This window comes from Polyodon spathula, chromosome 28, assembly GCF_017654505.1.
Source record: "Polyodon spathula isolate WHYD16114869_AA chromosome 28, ASM1765450v1, whole genome shotgun sequence".
Lineage (NCBI taxonomy): Eukaryota > Metazoa > Chordata > Actinopteri > Acipenseriformes > Polyodontidae > Polyodon > Polyodon spathula.
Window position 1 is genome coordinate 3,406,492 of NC_054561.1, and position 18,450 is coordinate 3,424,941.

The 18,450-nt window shown below is 39.7% G+C and overlaps 1 protein-coding gene across 5 annotated transcripts in view; it reads left to right on the top strand.

The window, feature by feature from the left end:
- Positions 1-13,541, top strand: part of hdac5 (histone deacetylase 5) — a 60,843-nt gene extending 47,302 nt beyond the window's left edge. For all 5 annotated transcript variants that reach the window (XM_041231669.1, XM_041231668.1, XM_041231670.1 and 2 more), the window contains 17 exons: positions 466-703; positions 1,214-1,431; positions 2,141-2,452; positions 3,666-3,831; positions 4,320-4,453; positions 7,285-7,405; positions 7,840-7,889; positions 8,182-8,289; positions 8,834-8,889; positions 9,318-9,405; positions 9,860-9,979; positions 10,362-10,459; positions 10,605-10,723; positions 10,895-11,028; positions 11,378-11,462; positions 11,855-12,008; positions 12,503-13,541. In XM_041231669.1, coding sequence (XP_041087603.1) covers positions 466-703; positions 1,214-1,431; positions 2,141-2,452; positions 3,666-3,831; positions 4,320-4,453; positions 7,285-7,405; positions 7,840-7,889; positions 8,182-8,289; positions 8,834-8,889; positions 9,318-9,405; positions 9,860-9,979; positions 10,362-10,459; positions 10,605-10,723; positions 10,895-11,028; positions 11,378-11,462; positions 11,855-12,008; positions 12,503-12,542 — 2,241 coding nt within the window. In that variant the 3' untranslated portion in view covers positions 12,543-13,541. The remainder of the gene's footprint in view (positions 1-465; positions 704-1,213; positions 1,432-2,140; positions 2,453-3,665; positions 3,832-4,319; positions 4,454-7,284; positions 7,406-7,839; positions 7,890-8,181; positions 8,290-8,833; positions 8,890-9,317; positions 9,406-9,859; positions 9,980-10,361; positions 10,460-10,604; positions 10,724-10,894; positions 11,029-11,377; positions 11,463-11,854; positions 12,009-12,502) is intronic.
- Positions 13,542-18,450: the final 4,909 nt, after the last annotated feature.

Here is an 18,450-nt window from a genome sequence, read left to right on the forward strand (position 1 = left end):
TAGTTCTTGCAATGTAGCCCAGCCAAAATACTGTCTAAGCTTGTTTTTGGCCAAAGTAATACCATAAATTGTCTTGTATCTTCATAAAGCTGTTCTTTTCCTTTTTAGGAAGATCTGGGAGATCTTTGAATCAAAACTGTGTATAATGTTGCACTATATAATTACTATTCACAATTGCATGTGTTGGTATCCGAGTGTGTATCTAATCTCTAGTACTAATAATCATAACTTAATTATAAAATTAGACAAGCCTATCTTTAGGCTATAGTCCCGTACAAATTTCATATGTTGGCAAGATTCGTATATTCTGAGATATATGGAATTTAAATTACTTTCTCCCATTACATAGAAAATACCATGAGGGTTGGCCTTCTAGGGCTCCTGTTGTATGCGTCTGTGTGGATTTGGGTTCAGTAAACAGGATAATAATAAGTAAACCTGACTTCTGTGTCTGTGTGCCCTCAGACACCCCAGAAACTGTCTGCCCAGCAGGAGGCGGAGCGGCAGGCCATCCAGTCTATGCGGCAGGGGGGTGCACTGACCGGGAAGTTTGTCAGCACCACCTCGCTGCCTGTCTGCCTGTCCACAGCGGGGCCCCACGACGCTGACACAGCCACCACCGCCAACAGCCACAGCCACTCGTCACTGCTGCAGCACGTACTGCTCCTGGAACAAGCCCGCCAGCAGAGTGCGCTACTCGCAGGTACACCGCCATGCATTGCACTGCCTATATAGACGCTCACTTCCGTTCAGCTCCATGCCAGTATGCAGTAGTTTGTTGTTGTGCTCGTTCACTATATTTCAGGCTAATTGGCTTTTACACACCTGGTATGGGAGCCTTCTGTTTCCCTTATGTGAAGCTGAGGTAGAACTAAGTAGTAGCAATCCATCCAGTGGCTAGATATGTAGATCATGGTAGAACTCCCTTAATCCTGCCAGAAAGTAGCAGTTCAGCCTCCATGCACTTATTTGGAGGCTCTGTCAAGGGGGATGGTGCTATTGTGTTGAATTCTGTGGTAGTTTTGTGGTGAAGATTACTATTAACTGAGTGCTGAGCTGAGACTTTCACTTACTACCTTAGCAGGATATGAACCCTGTGAATCTTGTTGCATACCTCATGTGAACTTATGAACTGGTTAGTAGTTTTCAGCTAGATGTTGTGCTTTGGAGTACTGTGTGTCGTAATATAATTTGGTGTCTTTGCTCCTTCCAGTTCCCATCTATGGCCAGTCCCCTCTGGTGACGGGTGAGAGGGTGTCAACGAACATGCGGACGGTGAACAAGCTGCCTCGCCACAGGCCCCTGAGCCGCACCCAGTCTGCACCCCTGCCCCAGAGCCCCCAGGCCCTGCAGCAGCTTGTCATGCAGCAGCAGCACCAGCAGTTCCTCGAGAAGCAGAAGCAATACCAGCAGCAGATCCAACTCAGCAAGGTAGGCAGCACCACAAGCTAGGACAATACCAAAAGCAGACCCCAACTTACAAGGTTGTGAGTGCAAGAGATACCGGAATACCAAGGGCAGATTCAACATATACAGCTATGGCCAAAGGCTTTGCATCACAGAGAATTTTAGGATTGAGACATAATCAATATAAGAAAATGTAGATATTTTGTTTAACATCATGTAATCAAAGAAACAACAAGTTTACATCAAAAAGGTCTACCGGAAGCCATAATACCAATACAGTATTTCAGGTTAGATTTAAAAATGTCTCTGTTTTTCGTTCAGCATATTGAAAACGACAAAGTGGTATGTAATTCAGTAGGGTAGCGTGACATTATACAGCACGTTTAAAAAGCAAAGTTATATGTCTATAGGGTGATGCAAAACTTTTGGCCATAGCTGTACACATCAAGCTCCCAAGTAGGGGTGCTATTGACATAAGGAATAGCAGATCCAAAATCGATAAGATAGGGGGCGCTATAAACAGATTACCAGTTGCCGATCCAGTTCGGCAAGATTTCTAGGACAATGACAGCAACACAACAAACTTCAATATGTAGGGAGCACCAAAGACAGAGTGACATACTACAGGTTATTTTTGTCTATAAAGTACCTAGTAGATCCTAATTTGCCCTGCTAGGTGTGTGTGTGTTTGATGGCAGTTAACCAGTGCGGTGCTTTTCTGTCCTCCCCCCAGATGCTATCGAAGGTGTCTGAGCTGCCCCGCCAGCCCCCCACTCACCCGGAGGAGACGGAGGAGGAGCTCACAGAGACGGCAGAGATGCAGGAGGAGCGGGGGGGACAGGCAGAGCCGGATGAGGGGCCAGAGGGTGAAAGGGAGGGTCAGGGGAACACAATCCCCTCAGACTGCCCAATCACACTGAGAGACGAGAATACTGAAAGTGAGGTAGAGGAGGAGGAGGAGGAGGAGGAGGAAGAGGAGGAGGAGGACGGTGCAGAGCCAATTGAACTAAAGGAGTGTGATGGGCAGACCCCCCCCTACAATCAGGTAACTGTCGCTGCATGAATCCCCCAACTTCCAGCTGCAATAGAGTCAAGCAGGCAAACGCAATGCATTAGTTAGCCGAGATGTCTTTTTGTTAACAATGTTAAGGATGTAGTTTCTACCATGTGAAAGAGTTAATAAAAAAGAAATAAAAAAAACTCTAGATGATTTCATTCAACTGCCCCCCCAGTAGTGGTGGGTATCAATCCCAGTGAAAGCATGAATAAGCTCCTGTGTGACTCATCCTGTTGGCAGTGACTCACACTCTCTCTTTCTCTCTCTCTCTCTCTCTCTCTCTCTCTCTCTCTCTCCCTGCCCACCTCTCTCCTAGCTCCTGGTCTCTGAATTAATTTCCCTGCCCACCAGGGAGCAAACTGCTTTTAGACTACTTTTGTTTTTATTTTATCTTTTTTAGAAAAATCTTTTGGAGGTGACAGCTCTGTCGGAAATGTCATTTTAGTTAGGAAGGATGTAGACTCTGCATAATTTTCGTGCTGTTCTTCTTTCAATGATACATAATGAATACAAATTAGTCAGTATGTTGAGAACGTCTGTTAATATAGAAAGAGAAAGATCGAGTATGTGTGTGTACAAAATGCAGTAGTAGAAGTAATTAGGCTGCTGTTGGGGGAGGGGGGGAGGTTTACCATATGTGAACAATGAAACCCAACATATGAAGAAGGCCCCTGATAGTCTGCCTCTGAGTACAGGAATCAGACGTTGTAGGTCCCAGAACTAAAAGACCTACAGTCGCTTTGTTTGCTTTTGTAAATAAATATTTAAATGAGTACACGGACTGGGGATATTAATGTAAGGTCTTCAGTTACTTCCCTCACCAACACCCTGGTATTGAAATCAGTGTGAAACACCAAAATAATTTCTGTAACTGCCGCTGTGCAGACACCTGATGGATGCACAACACCGCAGACATTGGTGTTGAGCAGGGTTTGGCTAATACCTTCATCCTTCTGGTTTCCGAGATGCTTCCACCCCTGGTCTTTGTTCCAACCCTGTTCTAATTTGTTTAATTGAACCAATTAAATCTCTGTCCAGACCCTGAAGTAGTTCATTACCTCATTTAACTGTTAAAAATGGAGTGGACTGTGGACTGTGATTGGACAACCCTAACCTAGAGAATGAGTGAAAGCCAAAGTGATTGGCTATCTCTGTCTATCCTGCATATCATTACAGGCACTTTATTTTTTTTCTCCTGCAGTTCTTAGACCAGCAGCCCTTGCAGCAGCTACATGTTTATCAGGCCTCGCTGTCCATCACAGGCATACCTCACCGGCCGCTGGGCAGGGCCCAATCTTCACCCGCCACTGCCAGCCTGAAGGGCACCATCGCAGGGGAGAAACCAGTCAAGCACCTTTTCACTACAGGTAATGAAGCAGTAGAAACATGCGTTGCAGAAATGGCACTGGAATTCTCTTTTCTTGGTAAAATCCAAGTTTGAATCTGTATTGGATTTAGCCCCCAGTAGTCCTTAACAAAGTAACTGTATTATTAGGTACCACACTGCACAGTCTCTGCCAAGGATAGGTCAAGGGTAGAAAGGCAGGGGGTGTTCAGGTCAGGATTGAGGTTCATTCATTTGCTGTCAATGCCATTGCCCCTGGCCTTTCATGAGCAGTCAAAAGCACTTTAAAATTGGAGGCAACAAGTAAAGCTTATTCAGCATTTCAATCCCCTAGTGGGCAACACCAACCCCATAACCTAAAAATCTCCTCAGAAAATCTCCCACTTTCTTAAGTCTGTAAAACCGCTTAATATGTTTAAAAAAAAAAATGTTAACGTAAAGCCTTGGTGAAAGCTGTGCAGTATTGAAAGGGTTTCGAAAGTTGTTGTTCCCCGTTTCCCTGTGCTATAGGAGTTGTCTATGATACGTTCATGCTGAAACACCAGTGCACCTGCGGGAACACTAACAACCACCCCGAGCATGCTGGGAGGATTCAGAGCATCTGGTCTAGGCTGCAGGAGACAGGGCTGCTCAGCAGATGTGAGGTAAGGGTAGCTCTGGCAAAGAAATTTTACATTCTTACCTAGTCATATGAACTCCATCCACTGAGTGAACTCCCAGTCTCCATGTTGCTTGGGTCAGGAAAAAAAAAAATCTGATCTCTTTCCAAGATCCTAGAAATAGTTTGTGCGTAGCTTGGGTACAGACTCCAGTATATTTTGCTTCTCTCGCTTTTTTGTGTATTGAAAACACTTACGGAACCCCCATTTGAACCCATGGCAAGGTGCACAGAAAAGTTCTTCACATGGAAAACAGCATTCTTGGTAGCAGTCACATCAGCAAGAAGGGTAAGCAAGATCCAAGCATTGATGCACCATACTTCCAATCTTTTAGAGACAGGATTATATGCAGATCCAACCCACAGTTTCTGCCTAAGGTGGTAACTCGGTTCCATCTGGATCAAGTCATTGTTTTTCCAGATTTTTTTTTTCCCCCGAAACCACACAAATCAAGGGAAGAGGCTCAACTTCACCTGCTTGATGTAAGAAGAGCTTTAAATTTCTACATCCATGTAACTGTCAGAAGAAGGCCATCAGGACAGCTGTTTGTGTCGTTTGGATCCCAGAACCAGGGTAAAACAATTTATAAGCAAATGATTGCTGTATGGATCACACCCTGCATCGAATTCTGCTATAATCTTGACAAGAAACCTGTTACTGGATCCGTTAAAGCACACTCAGTGAGGGGAGTTGCTGCTACTTGGACAAAATTAAAATCTGTCCAAATTCAGGACATCTGCAGTGCAGCTACATGACCATCATTTGACATGTTCTTAAAGCATTATAACCTGGATGTGTCACAATCTCAACCAACCTTTGCTCACTCTGTTTTATCTGTAGTTTCTAGGTCTAACATCTAAGCCCCACCCTTCATCTGCTTCGTTGGTACAGTTCGCGCGGTGTGTGGAGACTAGGTTGGTTTCTTCCTAGTCAATGAACTCCAAACACCTGTACCCCCCCTTTCTTCCCCCTTTTCCTTTTGGTTATTTCCTTGTTTTTTTGAAAAATTGGACAATGACCCTAAATGTAGGGGGTGCTTTATAGAGGAGGGGCATGTAATTGGCACCTGCCGGAACTATTTCTAGGATCTTTGGGAAAGAGATTGGATTTTTTTTTCCTCCCAACCCAAGCAACATGGAGACTGGGAGTTCACTCTGTGTGTGGAGTCCATTGACTACAAAGAAACCATGTTACAGGTAATCTCTTGTCTTTCTGAGCGAACTTAAAATATCAGAGGAATTAAATTTGGCAGATAAATGACAGTGCTGTAATTAGGTTGACAAATAAAAAGCCCACTGAGAGAGTGCCTTCAATGCCACAGTCAAGAGAGCGTGCTCTGAGCAGTCTGGGCAGCCTCCAATGTAGAATAAAAACCTTCCTTCAATTACAGAGCAGGGGATGGCGCTTTTCAGTATTGCACTACAATCAACAATACAATTTACCAGCGAATCTGCTGCCAGCGAATCGATTTTGTTTGCCGTTTCCCCCACAGCTCAGCCGTCTGTCCCTCTAGAAGGTGGCACAGTAAAGTCTAGACTGAAATGACTACCAGAATGTTTTTCTAATATACAGCTATGGCCAAAGGTTTTGCATCACCTTATGGAATTAACTCATTTTGCTTCATAACGTCAAATGAAACCTGCTGAATATTTTTACTGTATTGTAGTAATTCATATATTGAATTGCATACCGCTTTGCAGTTTTCCATATATTTAACGACAAATTGACAAAAATTGAACAGTTTGACATTTCAGACTACATACCTGATCTGCAAAAAACCCCAAATTAGCAAGTAGACATGCCAATTTGGATAAAGAACAATTAAATGTACTGGAAGATAGCAAAAACCAAAAATACCTAAATAAATAAAATAAATAAATAGCTGTCTTTTTCTCAGTCTCCCTGACTTTGGCTGAATTTAAACATTAAGTATGTTTTTATTACTGTGTATTCTGCTTAGAGACACATGTATAAAAACATTTTATTCTAATACCTGAGGGACCTTTAAAAATCTTTCTGAAAGTTTTGCTGAAAAATATTAATGTTTAGACAAATTACAAGACATTGTTTCACCTGAGTGATTGCAATGCCATAATACACGTTTATTCTCATGGTCTTTATAAGCAATAATGGACACTGGAGGTCTGGTCAACCCAAGACCTTTGAAATATTTGTATACCTGACCCAACCAGCTCCACAAATACATTCCTAACATACACGATTGCAACTAAGTACCTTCAGTGTAGAGTATTCCTAGTTTCCAGTTAAAACATAAATAAATGAAGAAAAAATTGCTCTCAATTAATCATATCTCATTTACTTCAATCCAACACTGCATAATTGTAAAAGAAACATCAGGTTTCTTCAAAACTTTGTTACCATAAATAGCCACACAGAAGATTCTCTTGCAAATTCACATACTCCTTTTGGACAAGCCTATATCAAACTGCTAAATTAAAACAGCTACAGGATGAATACATCACTTTTGAGCGATTTCTTAATACGTTCAATGATAAATGATTCAAGAATTTCTCAGTATGATTGAAAACATTGAAAAAGTCTTGTAGTCAAAAGGTTTGCCCTTGAATTTATTTGCTGGTGAATTGCATCCTCTATTTGAGATTTTAACGTATAGTAGCGCGTTAGCATGACATAGAGGCTAAATGAAGTAATTGCATTGCTTATTAATAAAGAGGATGTCGCTGGTTTTCTGTTTGAGAGGAGGTTAAATCTGAGATTTCTGTGTCAAACAGAGAGGAGGGGGCGGGGGTGTTGCACAGTCCATTGCAAATTAAACCTGTTTCCCTTTGTTATAGCGAATCCGAGGAAGGAAAGCAACTATAGATGAAATCCAGACGGTGCATTCGGAACACCACGCTCTCTTCTACGGCACCAGCCCGCTGAACAGACAGAAACTCGACACCAAGAAACTTTTAGGTGCCATTGTTTAAAAGTTTTTTTTTTTTTTAATTTCACGGCATTGTTAGTTTTCAATGTGTAATTAAACAAAAAGACATTTTACAGACGTAGATCAAAGAAGAAACAAAGAGCAGACGACCGTTTCAAGCTAATGCCTATCTTGGTATGGAAAAAAAGCTTGCTGCATTAACTTGATTTAGTTTCATATTTTCCATTTTGATCTTGGTAAAGTTAAACATTACATGTAGTGGCAGTCTTTCCAAAGCTTGTACAAGAATTGTGGTTTGTTTGTTCTGCAGGGAAAATTATAACTAAGTGTGCTTGTGTAGTGTTCTCCCCTTCACAACAAAGTAGATAGAGGAGATCTGCCTGTTGGGAGACAGCAAAGCAATGAGAAGCACAGAATTATTCTAGTTTGTAACCTTTTTCTTCTTTCTAATTTGGTCTTTCAGGTCCAGTTAGCCAGAAGATGTATGCAGTTCTGCCCTGTGGAGGCATTGGGGTGAGTGATTTCATAGATTCATGTAAAAGAAATAATTCGACCCTTGTCCATTCATTCATTCATTCATTCACTGGAGGATGTGTGCACTTCTAAAACAGTGAGGTGGGGGAGATCTACAGATAATGCCTGGGGGCTAGAAATTGGTGATATCCACAGGTGAGGTGGAGGAGGGTCATGTTATCTCTGGGATGGACAATATATCGTTGAGATGCCAAATTTCAATGTTCGTTTTCGGGAAGGTAAAGCTAATGAAATGCGAGAAAGGGTTGACCTGCCTAGCTTTGGTTGGCAGGTGGACAGTGACACGGTGTGGAATGAGATGCACTCCTCCAGTGCAGTGCGGATGGCTGTGGGCTGCGTCATAGAGCTTGCTTTCAAAGTGGCGTCCGGAGAACTCAAGGTGAGCCAAGTGGTGCACTCTAGTGGTGGTTGTAGAAGAATTACTGGTTCAGTGGAGGAAATACCAAATGAGTTTATAAGCAATCTGGCAGGCCCCTGTTAAATTCCTCCCTGCAGCTGCTTTAACAACCTGTTAGTAAACATACACACACTTGGGTGATACTGTGATAAGTGTAATTAGTTTAGACCAGATTTTGTAGGTAGCTTGATTGCTTGAGTGCCTGGCACCTGGTCAGTTCAGTGATCTTCCAGGTCAAGGGTTCTGAAACCCAGGACAGTACTGGTGTGAGTTTCCAACCCTGAAACACTCCCCATAAGCGTGGTTAATTGCTATTCAACTCTGTCTAAGCATTCCTTATTTTAAGTTTTTGAGAGTTGACCTGCATCATTAGCACAATTCTGGCCTGTTATGGATTGGTTTGGGTTGCTAAAGGCTGTATCTTCAGAACCAAATTGTCAAATTTGATTAAACTGCGCATGGACATTGGTTCTATTGTAAATTCTATTCCTTCTTGCCCTAACCCCCCCCCCCCCCCCCCGCTCAGAATGGATTTGCTGTTGTTCGGCCACCAGGACACCATGCAGAGGAGTCGACTGCAATGTACGTACCTTTCAGACAGGGGGTGGGGATTCATTAAACCTGCTTATTGTGTTGGAGCGTCCTGCATACAGCTATGGCCAAAGGTTTTGCATCACCTAGAATTTTAGTCACATTTTTCATTGTTTGTCAGTTTTTTGTTAGGTATATGGAAATTTACAAAGTGGTGTGTAATGCAATATGTTAACATAACATTATTCAGCACGGTTCATTCAACTTTATAAAGTAAAATTAGTTCATTCTATAGGGTGAGGCCATAGCTGTACAGAGCAAAACCATGCATCACTAAAGTATTGAAAGAGAAACATTGCAATGTACATTACTATATTGAGTAATGCTCAGGAAGGCAAAATATACGTGAATTATCTGTACTGGTAAGAGATTTAACTGATTTTTTAAAAAAATATATATATATATTCTTTAATTTACAGGGGGTTCTGTTTCTTCAATTCAGTGGCCATCGCTGCCAAGCTACTGCAGCAGAAATTGAATGTGGGGAAGATTCTGATTGTGGACTGGGTATGGGAGACACGTTGTAACTGATGACAGACCCTCTTGTTAAAGTCTCAAGTGGACTGCAGGGCACCTGGTAGAAAGGCCTGCCCATGTAATTGCTAGCTTGGTGCTGATGACATGGCGCACCGGACTTATTTGCTATGTACCTTACATTAGTTTTTTTTGTTTAATAGATTTTAGTTTTCAGTTAAAGTGTATCACAGTATGGCCTTTACGGAGCCAAACAGGTGTTATTTGACTGTGATAATGACTTACCTTTTAAGAAATTCCTGTTTGTTTGTTTTTTTCTGTTTTTATTTTTTTTATTATTAATTTTCCCAGTGGTTAAATTAGATTCTAATGCAAAATACTCAAGCCTTCATTTATTAGGAGTTTAAACTGCTCTGTACAAAATGTGTGTAAAGAATAAGATTAGATAGCAGCTTCTCATCTGTGTGTGCGTGTGGTCTTTCTACAGGATATCCACCATGGCAATGGGAGTCAGCAGGCGTTCTATAATGATCCCAACGTGCTGTACATCTCTCTGCACCGATACGATGATGGAAACTTCTTCCCAGGCAGCGGGGCTCCTGAGGAGGTGGGGTAGTGGGGAAAGATGTCCTATAAAAGTCTCTGTGCTGTATATAAACAAACACACAGTGATGGTGACCGTTCCATTTAAAAAAATAAAATAATTTGAAGATCTGTTGTAAAAATGTGTTGCCAAGGGGAAAAAAAAAAAAATCTAATTTTAAAGGCTTGTTTATTTATGGAACACTGACACAATGAATTGATGCAGTAAATATCATAAAACAAATTACCAAGTAAAATTTAAAAAAAAAAAAAAAAAAAAAAAAAACTGTAGCAAATTAGACAGCAATAATCCAGGCTTTGTACAATGATGAGGTGATCTGTATCCTACATTTTCACCTGTTGATGATTGTTTTAAACGAATACAGCTTTGGACTTTGTGTTTTCAGGTAGGGTCAGGCACAGGAGTGGGATATAACGTCAATATAGCCTGGACTGGAGGGGTGGAGCCACCGATGGGAGACGTGGAATACCTCACAGCTTTCAGGTATGCAGAGATTCACAACAGTGCTGTACTGAGAGTGGTTTTAGTGTGATTCAGAACACAAGCTGAATGCAGGCAGATGCATGTTAGTAAGAGCTAGGGCACAGTAGAATAATCAACAGTCTTGTTTGTCTGTGTGTTTGTGCAGGACGGTGGTGATGCCTATTGCAAATGAGTTCTCCCCAGATGTAGTTTTGGTTTCAGCTGGGTTCGACGCAGTAGAAGGACACCAGTCTCCGCTGGGTGGATACTCAGTGACAGCAAAGTGTAAGTAACCCTCTGTGAAATTGTACTAACCTTGCCACTAACTCTGTACCTTATCTGGTCTATGATTCATGGCAGACTGCATGCTGCAAATGTGTGTGTTTTTTCTTCTAAAAGAACACTGCCCTCTGGTGCTTCTTAGTGGAATTATTTCTTTTTTTTTTTCTCCTGCAGGTTTCGGTCACCTGACCAAGCAGCTGATAAAGCTGGCTGGGGGGCGAGTTGTCATGGCATTGGAAGGGGGTCATGACCTCACAGCTATCTGCGATGCCTCCGAATCCTGTGTCTCGGCTCTTCTGGGCAACGAGGTAACTGTTTGCCTAGATTGCATAACTAGCTACGAGTCCAAGGGGTTAGTACTGGGACACAAATCAGTTTACTTTTATATTATGTAAGTGTACTAAAATCTTGAGATACCGTAAAGGATTACAAATAAATACTGTTAAATGACCCTCTTACTGTTAAGCTGTAAAAGTTTAACCTACTTATAAGCAACTTCAGTGTATACAAGGTGTATGTAATGTTGGATATAATGTAATGTACACAATAATTTGCTGGAGCAAATGCATTAAATAAAAATGATTGTATACAGTAACGTAGAGGATGGGGTTCTACAGTGTACAATGTATCAAACCTGCTTCCCTGTATCTCTTTCAGCTTGACGCTCTTCCACAGTCCCTCCTTCAGCAGAAGCCTTGCCCGAAAGCGGCCGCGTCTCTGGAGAAAGTCATTGAGATTCAGAGTAAGTCTTTACCGGGTCTCAGCCTAGAGTGGTCAATACAAGCCAAGTCCAAACACCAGGACTGACAACTGAAGTGAGATTTGGATGAGTTGCCTCTGCCAAAAATACACTGAGAAGAAAGAAGCTTGAGAGCATCTAAAGAGAGTTGGCCCTTAATCTTAGCAAAACATACTTGTATACTTTGCATACTTTGCATTTATCAAGCCTCAACACTGTCATTCTTCAAAAGTACGTGATCGATTATTTAATGTAAACTGTAAACAAGCTCTTGCTGAGCTTCTTGGAGACTTCGAGGTAGCATTTGTGCCACAGACACTTTTTGATAGGAACCTTGCTAGATCTTCTATGTATAGCCCTGTGGCCGTGCAGTAATGTCTCTGGTGGTGTTGCAGGTAAACACTGGAGCTCTGTGCAGCGCTATGCCTCCACGGTGTGCCAGTCTCTCTTGGAGGCTCAGAAGAGAGAGAAGGAGGAGGCTGAGGCTGTCACTGCCATGGCGTCGCTGTCTGTTGACCGTGAGCAGGAAAACACAGAGGCAGAAAGCAGGTAGAGTACAGGCTGCACCAGAACAGGAGAGAGCATGTGCAGTGAATGAGCTCTCGCTCTCTCATTCTCTCTCGCTCTGTCTCTGTCTCTCTCTATGTGTTTGTTTTCTGTAAAAGACAAATGGGCCGCAAAACAGTCATGTAACTGCAACATAATGGGGCACTAGATAAACTATTAAATGAATTCAGTACAGTTTTGCTTTATTCCCAATTAAAATGTCTTATTGTGTTTAACCTGCTATGGTATAATTTTTTTTGTATTTTTTTATGTATTTATTTTAATGCATCTCTTGTTTGCTTGGCTACGACCAACCACTTAATATCACAGAAGTGTGTGTTATATTGCAGGATTCCATGATTGCATTATTATTATTACTATTGTTATTGTTATTATTAATAATGTTATATGTTTTCATAGCATCTTCTTGAATTCTCCTCCTATAACATAATTCAGAATGCTGTGCACCTAAAGTTGTTTTCTGCTTTGGTTTCCAGACAAGCAGATGAGCCTATGGAGGAAGAGCCAGTATTGTAGCGAGGTGCAGGTTTCCCATTGTGATTGTAATCCCTCTTTTTTACATTCTCATGAGACCCCCTCACCCCCCCCAACTATCCCTCCATTCCTCCAAGTCTGGCGGTCGTGCACTGTAGTGCACCACACCTCACCACACTGACTTCTGAGAGAAAAAGCATGTGGGAGACGGACAGACAGACAGACAGAGATGGGCACACAGACAGGAGGAAACATGAATTTCATTTCTTGATTGATTCAGTGGCCGTCAGTGGTTTTTTTTTTTTTTTTTTTTTTTTAAGCTGAGAAAATTTGCTTGAACTCTTTCTGAAATACATGAATTGAGCAAAAGAGTAAAGAGTTTTTTTTTTTTTTTTTTTTTTTCCCTGTCCTTGGAACATGCAAAAAAGAAACACTGTATTTAAGAAAAATAGATGATTATTTTTTTTTTTTGTTTAACCCAGAAGGGTGAAGCACACATTTGTGTTTTTTGTCTTCAAGGGTGGGGTGAAAAAGGCAGCGTTGGATAAACCCTCCCTTTTTAATGAGAACCCAGCTGGCCGTGAGCACATGGCTATTCGGGAGAAACTTCATTTTTTAAAGAGGAGCTGGTTCTTGGGTTCGCAATTCATGGAGGTGTTTAGAACCCCCCCCCCCCCTTGTGGAAAGTATGTGTATTTACAGGCACTGACTACGAATTAAAAAAATAAGCTGGTCACCATTCCAGCAATCCAAACCTTTCAATATAGAGTTTAACAGCAATCGCTAAGCAAAAGTGAATATTCTGTCATGTTTGTTTAAAATGCCTTAATTTCCTTTAACTCCATTGACTGGATCTGTTCTGGCAGAGATGTTTAATAGGGTCGATTCTCCTTCCCTGCCCACAGATATTTTAAGCTTCTTTTTATTTATTTTTTCTCTGTCTCTCTGCTACAAGAATTCAGGGAATAAGTGAGGTAGGGGTTAAGGGTCAAAGGTCGCCTTGAGAGTTTAAGGACCCCCCCCCCCCCTCCCCAACCCCACCCCCCACTATTTTGCCTCTGTTCGGTGATAAAAACGGAGACAAGCAAACAAATTTTTATTTATTGTAACTAAACAGCAGATTGTGTGTTTGTGATATAATGACCAATTATTTTAGTGTTTCTTCTGTAAATAGATTATCGTCTTTTATCTCATTTGTCATGAAAAAGACTTATTTTATTATTTCTTTTTCCTTTTTTTGGACACATTTTTCTTAGCATAATAGACGGTTTAAACCATATATAAGTAATATAAAATAATTATTTAATATTAAGTGCGGATACTTTATTTTTTTTTTTAATTGATGGCTCTAATGAGTGTGGATGAGACAGGAGGGATTTAGTTTGAAATTGGAAATTGGTTGATGCAACATTGAAATCAGTACAACAGAAATATTAGGCTTGGTTGCACTAAATTTGTGATGGGTAACTATTTGTGAGCTACATTAGCATTCTCTAGGGATGACTTGCAGAAGTTTCATTGTCATGCATTTGGTATGCTACATTATGGATTCTCTGCATTGTTCTTTGTATGGTCTGTGTTTAAAGTGTATTCTCTTAATTTGAATAGGTAAAGGTGCAGCTTTAAAATGCTTCTTAACTGCACCACTAAACTGTATAACTTGGTTCCGCTCTTTGGTGTTTTCCTGTAACTTGGGGGGGGGGGGGGGGGGGGGGGGGGGGGGGGGGGGGGGGGACTACAGTGACACAATCCTTTTAATCCTGCCTGCTCATCCTGTTCACTATTCCTGTACCACCACGGAACTCTGTGGGTAGATTCAGTTTGTATAGGGTTCGGTATGCTTGCAGGCTTCCCTGGTATTGAGGGTGATGTGCAGGTTTAAAGACACAATGCAAAATATATTCATATTTATTAAGAGTATTTTCCCAGGTTTTTTTCAGTAGCAAAAAATACTTAACCACATTCTATTTGGGTTAAAGTGAATGTGCAGAATAAGAATCCCAAAAGTCTTAGAATTGGACATTAAAAATAATAATAATAATAATAATAATAATCGACAAAAAAAGCACAGCATAATATAACCAAGCAACCCATATTTTGATGCCGTCGTTTAAGATTAGCAAGTCTTTTGAACATTGGTTAACACAACTTCTGCTACACTTGGTATTCAAAGCGCACTGTTCAAGAGCAAGTGTTTCGAGAACTCTCCTCCAGTTTCCTCCTCAGCCTTCTTTTGCTGGGCCTGTCTTAGCACTTTGCTGTCACTTGTTCTGTTTTTCTATCTCAGTTTATTTTTCCCAAACAACAACATTAAATAGACCTTTGTTTTATATATATATATATATATATATAGTATTATATATCTATATATATATATCATAATATAATCTACTAATATATATATTTATGTATATATATTTTCAAACTTAGTACTACAAGAAACAACTATTAGGATAATTGTGTTTTGTCATCAGACATTTGAAAATTACTTTCCATATATTTTCAGTATTAATTGTCTTTTGATTCAGTGTACCTGTGATCAGGAATTGATATATGGGTTTAGTTCAGGAACGTCAGAACCACCCAATGAAAAAAATAAATTAATAAAAAAAACTTACACAGATGCTGTACAGTATTGAAATGCATATTGTCCAGTAAATCTACTGTAGCTTGTGTCATGTCGGCCCCTGAGATTTAAATCCATCTCTGTCCAGTTACGGCCAGTGACCTCTTTCAGTCCATCTAAAGACCTGATTCATCAAAGGGTATTCAACACCCATGTTAACATAATTGAGAGAATGAAGTAAGAAAGACAATAGCTTGGGAACTAGGATTCTCCCAGCAGCTTTGAAAGCCAAGTAGAAATTGCCATATTGAAGCATCAACATTTCAGAACCAGAATCAAAGGAAAGGACAACATCAATAAAGTGGCATTTGAATTCACAACAGTAAATGTAGTTTATATATAGTGTCAATGATCTGTTTCTTCATGCGCCACCTTTTAGTCTCTTGTTAGATGGACCGTATTTTTCAATTGACTGCAGGGCTCAGTTTGGTTACTCTTGGGAGTGTCGTTTTTTGGATGGATTTTTTGCCATGAAGTAGATTCCACAGGTTGAAGACTTGCAAGATATGGATGCGTGTTTATGGTTTGGCCAGCAAGTTAGCTTGAAGTATTTTGCTCTTGGTTTACAAAAGACTAAAAGCTCAGGTTAAATTTGTTTTGGTGAGATTTTTGGAATCAGGTCTGAACAGGGTATCTGTCATTGGAATTGGGTGTTTTGTCTCTTTTTTTTTCTCCTCGATGCATAAAAGTGTCAATTATAGTTATCAGATCTATTTTTGACAAATTAAAAGTCTTTATTAATTTTAATGTATTTTAAAATTTTTATGTATATTAAAACATAATAGTACTCACTGGAACCAAATCCTTGATATTTCTGTCCGGTTCATCGGTTCCAAAGCATTGACAGCAGAGCGAGGGCTTACGTGCTTTTCTAAACTAATAATAATTATATTGTAATACCATCATGGGATGTGTGTATATTATCTTATCCCTTGGTGCGCGACATGTTGATTTTTAATAACTACTATTATAAAAACGGCATGTCTCTCTGGACGTGCTTTTTTTTTACAGTAGTACCGGTGTTGGAGTAAGTATCCATTTACTCGGAGCTGCTGTTTTAGAAGTGAATGTCACTTGTTTCTTAAAGGGGTCTCCCTTTTGGTGTGGGTAAGTGACAAGGTAAGGGAACGATCACTATGAAACAGTTTCGAAGTGTGATTGCAGCTGTGCCTGTTTGCAATACTTTAATAGAAATAAACCCTAGATCTTCCATTAATGAGTCCTTCGGTTGCATTTGAATGTTCTGGCTAAAATGACTATTTTTTAATTTGTATTCTTAATTTTTTTATTTTTTTTTAATCTTTTCATTTTAACCATGAATTAATTGATTGGAGCACCACTCAGTGGCCGAAGAAAATTATAACTTATAAGATGGATCCCATCTGCAGTGTATACTCTTGGCAATATCATGCAGACAAACACTGTATTATGGGAAGCAATAGCACATCGCCTGCACCTCATTGAACAGATCTATTTTAAAAACTGTATTAATGACTAAATTGCTTTAAATGCCACATCTTTTTTTTTTTTTTTTTTTTTTTTTTACTTGTTCGACGTTATGTTGCTCTCTCCTCGCTCTCTTCTCTCTGCTCGAAGAGATCTCTCTCCTCTCTCTCTATATATATATATATATATATATCGGCTATTATGAGCTCTCTTTGCGCACACGTTCCCCTTCAAAGGGGACTTTTTCTGCAAAACTTGTATCCCCTGTTAGATGCTAAATGCCCTGGCCTTGAGATATATATAATTTTTTTTTTTTGTTGTTTTTGTCAAATTCTCATTCTAAAAAGCCATGTTACACTGGCATTTAAAGTGATTTTTGTTAACTGATTAAACTGAGAAATGATCTCAGTGATTTCACACACATTCAATCTTCATAATATTATTTACATGATTTTTATAACTACATAATATGTATAGATTTTATTTTTTGTGTTTTTTTTTTTTAAATGTATATCGGTATTTACTGTACTTGTTGAGGCTTATACAAAAATGTATATTTTCAGCTTCAGAAGAGATCTATCTATACATTGTGTACGTACACTATTTTCTATGATTGAAAAGATGGACTGGGGATGGAGTTAGAATGAATGTAAAGTTTGCTGCTGTTGTAAAAGGGAGAAATGAAAAGTTTTGACTTATTGTGTTCAATCAAAACACATTCCTTGCAATGTCTTCGTGGGGAAGGTTTTATTCCCCTTACCCCTGATTCTTTCACTTGATGACGCTGTGTAGATGCTGTTTATGTGTGTCCACTGTGTAAAATGCACAAAAATACGAAAATGCTGAATTCAATGCCCATTTGGACTTATTTAAATTCACCTTTTTTCCCCCATGTAGGACATACATATGGTGCCATCTTTTGATATGGCTATGGTAATTACAGCATCAAATGATTTTTACAGCACTAACAGGTGTTGCAAGAAGTCTAAAACCGTAATCTACTGATGTTCGCTGGGTGGACATGCTTTAATGTTCAGTGTATGTTTGAAATGACAACAGATTTTTAGGCACAGTAGGACCCAGTGGGGGGTCTCTCTTTGGTATTGAAAAAAAAAATTTTGCAGACCCAAATTTTAATTGCAGACCCAAACTCTTGCTAAAAAAATTACAACAATTCTACCGACTATACTGCTGATACTAAAAACACGTGCCATGTGTGCTGTTCACCTTGGCCAAACCTGCTTGATGACTTATAAATAACTATAGACTGCTGTGGAGGCTTTTTCTCCATTTTTATATTTTATTTTTATGTGTAACACTATAATACAATGTCACGGTTTGACGCTACAATACATTCAACAGTAAATGCTGGCTTCTCTGTCTTTGAGATGCTGTGCACCTGAGCTTCGTTCCATTAAGAATCTTTTGAAATAAATGTACATTTAAAAAAAAAAAAAAAAAAAAAAAAAAAAAGTTGTATTTTGAATATGATATTGTCTTGTTATTTTCAAGATTAACAGGGCAGTAGATCAATGACCTATTATACAAGTATATGATATTTTAATACAACAAATTATATATATTTTTAAACAAATATACTTGACTGATAAATGAGAGTTAGGGACATCAGGCCCTGTTGTGTGAGGAACAAGGTTTGATAGATGAATTTAAACCAGGATCTATGCATCTAAGTGAAAGAGTAGGCAAATAGATTCAATTAAATTTTAGCTTGAAAAAGAGACTTAGGGGAAAAAATGCTGATGTGCAATAAATTAAGTACAGTAAATAGGTTAACAATATTGATATTGGCTTGAAAGTGTACACATCATATATATTTACCAGATCACCAAAAAATTACTCTACATAGCTCCAGTAATT